This window comes from Chionomys nivalis, chromosome 3 (assembly GCF_950005125.1).
Source record: "Chionomys nivalis chromosome 3, mChiNiv1.1, whole genome shotgun sequence".
Taxonomy (NCBI): domain Eukaryota; kingdom Metazoa; phylum Chordata; class Mammalia; order Rodentia; family Cricetidae; genus Chionomys; species Chionomys nivalis.
Window position 1 is genome coordinate 9,292,186 of NC_080088.1, and position 12,165 is coordinate 9,304,350.

Below are 12,165 nucleotides of genomic sequence, written 5' to 3' on the forward strand. Positions count from 1 at the left end.
GGATAGCAGCACATTGGTGGTTGCCACAGAGGCTGGGAACATTTTGTAGAGCAGAACATGGTTCACCTAGGTTTATGTAGCATGACTGAGCAGCAGCTGAATGTAAATTGGGATTGTTTGTGGAAAGGAATAAGGTGAAATAACAATTTGGGTTATCACCCAGCGTCAACCAAATGGCTTGCAAATGTTTTCTCCAGAATATATGTTATCTCTTCCCTATTTTGGATATTTTGTTTGATATTTAGAAACTTTCAGTAGACTACAGTCCCATTTGTATATTTTTGCTTCTGTTGCCAGAGATTCTGTAGCTTTAGTAAAAGCATCATTTCTAACAGCACAGCTATGTAGTTTTGTCCATGATTACAACTGTAGCTTTTATAGTTTCAGGGCGATGTTTAGGTCTTATATATTAGAGTTGATTTTTATATGTGATATACAGATCTCATTTCAGTCTTTTTCATGTGGATATTTGGTTATTGTAACACCACATTTAAGGCCATTGTCCTTTCACTATTGTATGTTTGTGACATTTTTGTCAAAATAAAGATGAACAATACATGATGAAAATTGTGGGAGCTCTGAATTACACTTTTTAGGTCTATCTTCCTTTGTTTCTTCTGTGCTTGACACTACGTCTTTCTCACACATTTTACAACCAGGCAGTTAGATGCTTCTAGCTTAATTGGTCATTTTCAGGATTTCTTTGCCTTTCAAGTTCTTCACTGGGTTTTGGATGAATTTTAGGGTTGTTTTTTTATATTGCTGTAAAGAATGTCTTTGAGATTTTGATAAAGATTCCATAGCATACTTTGAAGACTACAGAATAATGTTAATTCTTCCAAAAATAAATGTAGAACCATTTTTTACCTGTTAATTAATTTTCTTCATTACAATTTGTTCTGTGAAGTCTTGCACATGTTGGATTGTTTTTATTCCCAATGATGTCATTTTATCACTGTTGTAAGTGGAGTTTTCTTAATTTTTCATATAGCATATTAATTGTGCTTAGAAATGTCACTGATATAACTGTGCTCTTTTCATGTTTTGTGATGTAAAATTTTAATAGTTTATAAGTTTGTTTTTCCTCCTTAAAGTTTTCTGCATATTTGATTCTAGACCATCAGCAAACAGAGTTGATTCTCCTTTTCCAATTTTTACTTGCATATTTTACTTACTTGTTCTTGTCCTTTACAAGGTATTCTTTGTGCCTCTAGATGTAGAATGGAGTCTTATTATAGTCGAAACTTACATACGACTTTATTTTCTTTGCCATCATTAGACAGGGATTTCAGTCTAAAATAAGAAATATGAACAGAGCCTCATAATGGACCATGAGACGTGTATACACATGAAAAGAAGAAAAACATTTTTTTTTAAATTGAGAGTCCTATGTCATAAGATGTCTTTTTCACTCTTTACTTTCTATATGTTTCATTTATTACAAGAATTGAACATTAAAGTTCTTGGGGTCTTTTCTTTGAAGTATTTTTAGAGAAATAATTTCAGTGCTAGTCTCTTGACCAAAATTGAGCAAGATTAGTTAATAAGAAGGAAAAGTCATATTATCAGATGATAGCAGAGGGATCATATATAGCACTGGTAAATGTGAATTTCTATGTGAACTGATGGCTACTCTCCCGAGAATTCCCTGCTCCCTGTGGCTCCTGCATGCTTCCACCCCCTGGGGTAGAAGCATATGCTGAACAGAGGAGAAAAAATGCCCCATTCTGTACTTCCACTGGTTTAAACAGCTACTATTCTTTGAAGTAAGTCTTTCCTTGTCTTAAAAAAAAAATAAGGAAAGCATTCTATTTTTACTGAAATTTACATTTAAATGTTCAACATAGTCTTGATATTCATAGGATATCATAAGAGATGTAGTTTTTCAGATTATATACAATTTAAAATGCCTACGTGTTAATTATGTGGCAAAATCAAATCTTGATTTCTTTCTTACATATAATGGCATTTTAAAGTGCTTAATTAGCTCTCAGTGAAAATATTTACAGCCTAAGAAATATTATTACAACTCTTTTGAAAATAATGGCATGAAAAAATATCCCTCTAAAGGTTATCACATGAAGAACGTTAAAGGGAATGCTTTAGGCCGAAGAAAATTTATGTCATTTGGAAACACAAAACATAGGAGAAACAAGAAACAACAGAATATTTTATAACGTTCCCATGTGTAGGAGCAAATACAAATGGTTACTGTGTACACATATTGCAATTATTGTCATCATCATATAGGTAGATTATGAAATTTATATGAAATCTCCATGCTTTAAATTATGCTAAAGATGTGCTAATATGCTAGTACAATTTTGTTTGCAGCTTCTGCTCCATGAGTAGTCCAAATGGAAACTTACAATGGAATACAATAAGTAAAAGTAAGCCCAATTCTCAAAGAACCCACTGCAAGAGTAACAAAGGGGTGAATAATTCTCTAGTCCAGAGAGAGAGAAAGTGGAACAAATTATTTTGTTAACTGGAAGAAGTTAATAAAACTGAGAAATGAGAAAAAAATTAAATATTATACAAATACAGAAATGGTAAGATAAATACCAAAGAGGACAGATTGAATGATCCAATGGGAACAGAGAAATTATAAAACCAGATAAAGTAACATATGTAACGACTTAGTGGTAAAATAGTTGTAACTCTATTATCAAGTAACAGGATGTTTGAAAGCCAAACCCTAGGAGAATTATACATTAAATGTTAGACAAAAGGAAAACAATATAGCTACATTAATGTCAAACATGGAGAATTTTAGGTGATAAAAGTTGCTAGAAATAAAAAACAAATCATTATAACCATATAGAGAACATTTCTCTTGGAAAACCAAAAAAATAAAAAACCTTTTATTTCATATAACATAAAAATCTCTATAAATGAAATATGCTTAGCAAAAATATTTCCAAAATTTTAATGGGACAAAATAAAACATATCTTACAACTTAAAGAGTGAGCTAAGGGATTAAAAATAAACAAATATGTAGAAAACCTAATAATGCAGGTAGTGAGCTTCACAAAAGGATAAAAGTTGGGGAAAAAACTGAAGCCAGAGAATGATCAAATGAAAAGAAACCTCTCCTGGAATACATGAGCTGTTATGAAATTGAGCACAAGCTGAGATGAGCTCATATCTCACAATACTAAAAAGATATCCTTGAATGTTTCAAACTCAGTGAGAAATTTGACCTTAAGAACATCAAAGACAAAGAACACAGTGGAAATTAGGAAGTTTTGAGAGTAAGTGATGTTGAAGATATGCTGTATTAAAATATGTCAGGGTAGATAGAAATGTGCACATGAAAACACAAATATTTTTATGTATGTGGTCTGCCTTTCATGGAAACCACATATAGCTTCATGGAGTCAACATCCTGAACTGGAAATGTTCTGGGGAAAATATCCTTATTTAGCGAACATGCACCTGTCTTTCTTGCCATTGTTTGTTAAATACTGCAACTGTGAACAGCATATATATTGCATTAGGTGTTAGAAGTAAATTAAAAATGTCTTAAAGTTTAAGGGATGATGTGGGTAGATTATATGCTATGTGATTTTATTTAAAGTGTTGCTGGTTTACGGATTTTTAATATATGTAAATGGTTTTTAAATTGATCCTCTGTGGGTATGGGTACATGGCTGCACTCAATAAGACTAAGAAAAATACAATACAAATGTAAAATTAAAGTTTTTGTAGCTATGAGTCTCTTCTCAGTAAATAGTTTTAGGTTGATTGCTTAATCATGTATAAAGAGACACCTCTACATCAAATCACATAAAAATCATTAAAATTGATTATAAATATTATTGTAAAGGATTAACAAAACACTTAGCACTGATAACCATACACTAGCTAACTATTTCTTAAGAAGGTAAGTTCTAGCTGTGGCGTCTCCATGGGGCCGAAATAGGCCCTCCATATGTGGGAGACAGTAGGTCCAGGATCCACCCCTGGTGCATGAGCTAGCTTGTTGGAGCCTATTCCCTATGGTGGAATTCCATGCTCAGCCTTAATGCAGGGGCCAGGGGCTTGGTCCTCCCCAACGTAATGTGCCAGGCTTTGTTGACTCCCCATGGGAGACCTTACCTGTTGGGAGGAGTTGATGGGAGTGGGCTGGAGGAGACGGGAGGGGGGCAGGATGAGGGATGGCAGGGAAAACTGTGTTTGGAATGTAAAATAAAGTTTAAAAAAATTAAAAAAACAAAGAAAAAATAAATAAACCTTAACAAATAAAAAAATACAAGAAGCTCTAACAACCAAACAGAAAAAAGTGATGAATGTAACCATACTATTTTTTGTAAAGCTGTCAAGAAAACATAGACTAACTAACATACATACATTTCATAATTCCATAATATAAAAAGAACTCTCTCATATAAATGAAAGATCACCAAATAACCCTAAGTACTGCTCTTACTTTCCTAAATGGACATGTTATTCATCGCTTTTTGCCTTCCTTGGGGAAGTTTTTTTCTTCCCAGTCTAATGCAGACTCAAAATTGGCTACTGTATTAAAAACAAATGTTGAGAGATCAATACTAAATGATCAATCGTAATGTCTTTACCTACAGATCTCTGGGAACAGAGATACCTGCTAAAGAGGTACCTGAGAAAGTGTAAGAACCATCTGGTGAGGAGAGCTATGATATGGCCATGTGACACAGTCATTGCATTAAGAAATGCGAGGTGGCTGTAGTAACTTGCATAAGACCTGCACAAGATTCAGCCTACAGATATGGGTAGAGCTGCTGAGCACCGGTCCCTCCATCAGGGATTATGGGCAGTCATGGTTGATAGGAAAGGGCTTGCCATTTGCTTCAGTGGTGTAACCACTAATAAATGCCCGTCCTCTATAAAATAACCTCCCACCGAAGCTGGTGCCAGCAATCCCAACTCACCTCTGTGGGTTACAGCCAAAGAGATGCATGGAAGTAGAGACCATTTGGGAAGAAGAGAGCCATAGGGAGACTGATGGGAGAGGATGATAGGGCTGAAAAGAATGCCAAAATTTCTCAAAGACTTTAAAATCAGTAAAAGATTTAGGTAGACACTAATATTTTAATGGATATTTTAAAAAGAACAGTAAACAAAGGGTGTCATATTTTTGTTTCTTATGCAAAGTAAATACAAAAAGTAACTGAAAAGCAATGGAGTATTTTAAAGGAACCCTTAAACAGGAAAGCATTATATGAGAAAACATCCAAGCTAATCATTCCTATGTCACATATGGTTGTCAACACTACAGTTAGGTACTGGAGTTAGGTACCAAGGACAAACTACAAGGCCTGCAGAATACAAACTATTGCCTCTGGATCACTTTATGGAAAGTGCACATTTTCTCCTTGGTCTATCAAAATAGGCATGGAAGCTGATATAAACCTAGACCCAGAATTGCTGGGCGACAGATGAGAGGGCATGACCTCCTAATGTCAGGTTATCATCATCACTGAACTTTATGCTTTCTAGCTTTTGACTTTTCCAGACTTGTTAACTTGTTGTAGCCTGGTGCAATGTATTATATGTCACGTTTTTCTAGTAAGTTTATGACCTTGACATAGCCACCCTTATACTATGTTCTTTCTTGTATGCGTGAGTGACATATAGACCATTTTCAAATACTTATCTAAAAATGTTTTGTTTACTATTCATGCAAAATCATTATTTACAAATATTTAAAAATGAATTTCTTTTCTGTGACTCTTTATGTTCTTCTCTGGATCTCTTTTTCATTGCCTAAAGTAGACTATACCATTTTTTTTTATTTTTACCAAAATCTTGGCAAAAATCACTTTTTTTTACAATATGCTAGAAGCTTTTATTTTTATCTATTATTTCTTTGGTTATATTTATTAGCATATTTGTTTTATTATACAGGCACTTTTGACTATAAGGCATTCTAAACTGGCAGTTATTTATAATTCAGCCTTAAAACATCATCGTATCTTCTCCCAACTCCCTTTGCCTCTGTTGTAGTATTTATCATCACCTCTTCTTTGTTCTTACCAGATAACGAGTTTGTATTGTCAGGCTAAATTAAGATTTGGGGTTTGAATTTAATCTTCAGTGATTATATTATTCTTGCTTAAGTCTTTAATTGGATTTCTCTCTCTTAACAATGCATAGGAATTCTTTTAGTAATTTTGAAAAAAAACAAAGTATTTAAACAAATGGCTCTGCTGTATGTCTTTGTCCCCTGATGAATTATGATTGCACATGTGTTTCTTATCCATGAGGGCTGAGATTTCCTTTATGCTGTCTTCGGTGTTTTGTATCCCATTTTGAAATCATTTTGCTTTAACTTAATATCTGCAGAAATTTAAGTTTGAGTTGGTAAGTCTACTATTTACTTGTTTTAATGATTTTGAACCTAACTTTGTTTTTATGGTGAATTTTCACAGTTTTCACATAGACTTTGTAAAACCCCTTGCTGATCTGCATAACTAATTTGAAATTACTAACCTGAAAGCTCCAATCTGTGGCTGATATTTTTGTTAGCTTTTAAAATCTGTTCTTTCTTTTGTATCCTTCTGTAAGGTTCTACAAGTTCAACGTTTTGAATTTAAATTATGGAGGATACAGAACAACAGCAGCAGCAACAATGCACACATGGAGAGAGAGAAATTAGGCAGGGAGGGAGAATATTGCCCTAATTTCAACAAAAGCTAAAATCAAATACAATTGCTGATATTCCAGCAAGAATCGGTCCCATTTCTCAGTCTATAGTAGATATTCCCTAATTTCTTTTAATTAAAGATTATGCTTACTAGATTTTGAATTTTGTTAATTAATTCTCCTTACATTGATATGAGATTTTTTTTTAATTTTCAAGTAATTCAGTTTTTTCTCATAGGAAACTAATCTTGAAAACCTCTGAAGTGAAAAAATACCAACCTTAGAGTAGCCAGGTTCTGTGCTCAGCTCTGCATCCATTAGCATAGCATTAGCACAGATGTGTGCACTTGTTTCTCCAAATGTGGTTTGATAGTTCTGGAAAACAAAGTAAAACAAAGGGCAAAGAAATCCCATTTCTCTTTTTCATAATGTTCTCCAGAATGGCGATCCTTTAGTTTTTCATGTTTTATACCATGCTGATGTGGGATTCCTCTCTGTATGCTGTGATTAGCATTGGTTAATAAAGGACTGTCTTGGGCCTGTGCAGGGCAGAATAGAGGTAGGTGGGGAAAAGTAAATTGAATTCTGGAAGAAGGAAGACAGAGTTTAGAGACATCATATAACCACCACCAAAAACAGACAAGTCAGAACCTTGCCAATAAACCACAGCCACATGGCAATATATAGAGTGATAGAAATGGGTTAGATTAAGATGTAAGAACTAGCCAATGAAAAGCTAGAGCTAATAGGTCAAGCAGTGATTTAATTAATACAGTTTTCTGTATAGTTATTTCAGGAGTATGGGTGGCTGGGAAACAAACAAACAACCTCATACAACACCATGCATTTCATTTATTGCAGTATTTCACTACCTTTCATCTTATCAGCTTAATGGCGAGGCACAGTAAAAATGGAAATAATTTTTATTTTGGAGAAAATTAATATATATAGGGTTAACACACATATACATCCCTATATATGTATCTATAAATGACAACTCATATACCCAATGCTTGGGAATCATTGCAAAAGTAGGACAAGAAAGACTTTAAAACCAGGGGGCAGGGACTTCACTGTGAAATTATGTGAAATTACTAGAAACCTCAGAATCCATGCCCATAAACTCTCACCAACATGATTATCTAAAATAAGTTGAATAAAGACAGCACAAATGGACATGCTAATGTAGAATGGGGAAGCTCATGAGGCCTCAACCCTAGGCAACTAAGGAATGCTGAGAGTGGAAATATTTTTTAATGAGCTGTTAGTAAGAAAGGATATACTTCCCTATTAAATTTAGGTAGCTAAATACGATAAATCTCTCTATATACATCTATGCCTGCTTCCTTCTTTCCTTCTTTCTTTCCTTCCTTCCTCCTTTCCTTCCATGTATCATTTAAAAAAGCCTACACATATCTGAAATATTATACAGAAATACATAAAAATGTGAAAAACTGAGAGACTATTTACTAAAACTATACAAAGTCAAAATCTACAATGAAATGCATTTTAATATTAATATATACAGCTTAATAAAAAGGTAGAGAGTTTACAATGAATCACATTTCACAGATCCTTACAAAGGCACTAATAAAATTATCTGCAGGCTAACACATTTTCCAAATGAAAATGACAAAGAAGATGGTCATACATTGTTGATTTTTCTCAGATAGTTTAGCATAAAGTTGGAAATTATGTAGATATTTAAGAATTCCTTATGTGAAGAATCTTGAGGCTATTTCTAGTAAGACAGCAGATGATGTCACAATTCTAGGCAGCTGTAGAACTCCTCAGTAGAAGCCATAACACAAGTTATCTTCTATAGCACAGTGGACGCCAGCAGCCATAACCATGGCCACCATAGCCACCAGAGCCACCACCATAACCATAGCCTAGGCCACCATAGCCATAGCCCAGGACTCCACAGTGGCTGCCTTTATTAACACATGACCTCAGAAGTGGACTCTCAGAGATAGAAGTAGGATCCCTCAGTCTGGATGACATCGTCTTCCAAGAACCGTTTATACAGCTGACTGGTGGGGAAAACCACAGGTATTAGAATGTCATACTTGTTTCCACTCTGCTTCCAGAAACATCAGCATGCCCTGGCTTACTGGACAGACAAAGCTGCATAACTTTAGATAATTGTGCTCATAGGTTAGAATCCCATGGTCAAATCATGGGACTCTAACATAAAATTCTGATACTGTTGTCAAGATTCTGCCTCATTCTATATCTTGTTTATTTAATACTTACGAAACTCTTCTGTGCTTCTACACCAATCATTGAAATAGTGCATTCTCTTTTTATGTCTGTTGGGTTTGTGATACTCCACAGGTAAAAGATCTTTGTATTTTATTTTCTTTGTTATTGCTCAGTAATTCTATCTGTAAGAATCTACTTCCACATCTTCCTAATGAAGAATGATCTGGTTATTGGTTGTTGTAATCTGATGGCCTTGCCTGTCACCTGGGTACCCTGCCCCTTTAAGAGACAAGCCCCACCCACTCCCAAATGCCCTCTCCCACTGCCAAGGCAAGTGTATCTCCTGCCGCCTCTCCATCCCACTATCTGTCGGACCAAGTGTAGTAGGGAGCTGTGGGCCTCTTCCCACAGCTCGGCTCATGACTGCCTGGCTAGCTTATGCCCCAAAATAATGACACACAAACTGTATTCTTTTAAACACTGCTTGGCCCATTTCTATTCATGTGTGTAGCACCCCAAGGTGTGCTTACCGGGAAGATTCTAGCCTACGTCCATCCTGGGTTGGAGCTTTATTGCGTCTGCCGGGGAGAGGGGAGCATGGCGTCTGCTCCAGAGAGCAGAACTGTCGAGTCTGAGCTCACTTCCTCTTCCTCCCAGCATTCTGTTCTGTTTACTCCACCCACCTATGTTTTAACCTATGAGGGCCAAGCAATTTCTTTATTACTTAACCAATGAAATCAACAGATTGATATATGACACTCCCACATCAACCAAGTAGATACAAAAGCAGAAAACCTGAAGATATTAAATTGTATTGTTTAATCATTTAGTTATTGGATAATATAAATCTTTTTACACAACAGTTGAGAGTCAATCTTGAAAACATTTTACAGAGCATTATGAAGATATCATAAACATAATCATAGTCTAACTGAAGATGAGGAGTTAGATGACTATACTCCATTTCAGTTTTGTTTCAGATATTTTGTTGTAAAGTTAGAATTTTTGAAGGTATTTTTGAGTTGCTGGCATGAAAATACTTGGAAACACTTTCAGGAAGATGCATAAACTCTTCAGTAGAAACCATAAGACCAATATCTTCTACAGCACAGTGGGCGGCAGTAACCATAACCATAGCCACCATAGCCACCATAGCCACCGTAGCCACCATAGCCACCGTAGCCACCATAGCCACAGCCATAACCACAGCCTAGACCACCATAGCCATATCCCAGGCCTCCATAGTAGCTTCCATAGTAACACATGCTGTCAAAAGAGGACTGCTTAGCTTAGGACCAGCTGCAGGTTTCTTGAGTCTGAATGTCACCATCTCCTAACAGCCTTTTATATACCCGGGTGTGTGGTGGGGAAAACCACAGGTATTATATTGTTTCCACTGTGCTTCCAAAAATATCAGCATGCCATGGTTTACTGGACAAACAAATCAGCATAGCTGAGAAAATTGTGTTCATTTGTTAGGTTACCATGGTCAAATCATAAGACTTTGACATGAAATTCTGGTTCTATTTTCAAGACTCTGCCTCATTCTATTTTTAGTTTGTTTAATACTTATGAAACTCCATTGTGACACAATACAAATAATTAAATAGTTATCTCTTCTTTTTATGCTTGTTTTGCAGTACTCTAATACATAAAAGGTATGTCTGTCTTCTTTGCTTTGCTTTGTTATTATAAAATAAATATAACTGGAGGCATGTATTTCTTAAGTTCCCTCATGAAGAATGGTCTGGTTATTGTTATATTATTGTTAACTTGGTGACACAATATATAAATAAGCATATTTTGGTTTTATTTTAAATGTATTCTACTCATATATATTCGGTCGCATATTTTTTACTATGTTTTGCTAATCCTACTTGTTCACGAGCATAGGAGATCTATCTATCTTTTGATAACTTCTTCAATTTCTTTCTTAAATGTCTATTTTGTTATTTTGTTTTTATTACTATGGCTTTGTGGTATAATTTGAAATTAGATTCTGTGATAGGTCCAGCATCTTCCTTTATGTTTATTGTTGTTTGCGCTCTTAGGATCACCTTATGCCTTCATATTTCCTTTAGGATTGTGTTGTCTATCTCCGTTAAAAATATAGTTGGTGTTTTGATGGAGATTGAATGAAATCTGTGTATTGTTTCAGCAAACATAGCCATTTTCATGTTGTTAATTCTCCCAATCCATAGGGATGTCATTCCATAGCCTAGTTTCTTCTTCAGATTATTTTCTTCACAGAAAATGAATGCTGCTGATAATTATGTTAAGAAACATGAACCAAACTGAGAAAGACAAATGCTGGGCTGGTTAGATGGCTCGGTAGATAGCAGCACACACCATTGTGGCTTGAAGTCCTGTGTTGGACTTGAAGGTCCCAAGGAGTAAAGCCAGTCTCACATATTTTTCTCTGATTTCCAGATGTGTAATATAGCAAATGTATGCCCTCCATCCAACACAAGTGAAAAAAGAAAATGAATACACTTTAATAAAAAAGTCACAGATTTTCATGTCCCCAGGGAGAACCCAGTGCTAATCATTCAGTTAAATAAACATACTATTAAAATGACTCCTAAAGACTTATTTTTATCTCCATAGACTAGTATATTTCTCAGTTCCCATCAGAGAAATTTCTTGCAATACATAGCACCTAACAAAAAGATATTCCCCATAACTGGTAAATTTCCAGATAGCAAAAAAATTAAAATAAAATAAAAAAAATGGAGTTTTAAATCTTAAATTGAACATTCATACCACACCTCTCAAACAGCCTCAGAGATCTTTTAGGAGAGGAGACAGGAAGATTGAAACCTAAGAGCTGGTGAATGACTTCAAGGGACTGTTTTCTAGACAACAGGGCAGACAGATATTTGAACACACAGTGATTGTGACATTATGCATAAAACACAAGCATGCTCCAATTATACGAATTTCCAGCATGGCAGAAGGAGCGAGGTAGACCACTAGTAACTGAGGTGCTATTAGCATTTTATACTTGCTCAGGGATCAGTTTTTGTTAATGATGTGACCTCTGGCTAGCTGACCACACATTAGAGAGGGATTACTTTTTCAGGAAAGCTGGGTGATACAAACTGGACAACATGAGGGGAATCAGAAGAAAAATAGTAAACTCAAAGTTGAGTGGGAAGAGAGATGATGTCTTAGTTAGGGTCCCATTGCTGTGGTAAAACAAGTTGATGAGGATAGGGTTATTTGGGTCAGACTTATATATCATTGTTCATCACCAATGGAAGTCAAGACAGAAACTCAGACAGGGACCTGAAGGCAGAAGCTGATTCAGAGGCTATGGTAGGGGTGCTGTT

The 12,165-nt window shown here is 35.3% G+C and overlaps 2 protein-coding genes across 2 annotated transcripts in view; one reads left to right on the forward strand and one right to left on the reverse strand.

Moving 5' to 3' along the window:
* Positions 1-12,165, forward strand: part of LOC130871708 (keratin-associated protein 20-2-like) — a 114,184-nt gene that overhangs the window by 73,266 nt on the left and 28,753 nt on the right. The window lies entirely within an intron of this gene.
* LOC130871706 (keratin-associated protein 20-1-like) lies at positions 9,907-10,098 on the reverse strand. The gene has a single exon (XM_057765267.1). The coding sequence runs from the start codon at positions 10,096-10,098 to the stop codon at positions 9,907-9,909; it is 192 nt and encodes a 63-aa protein (XP_057621250.1).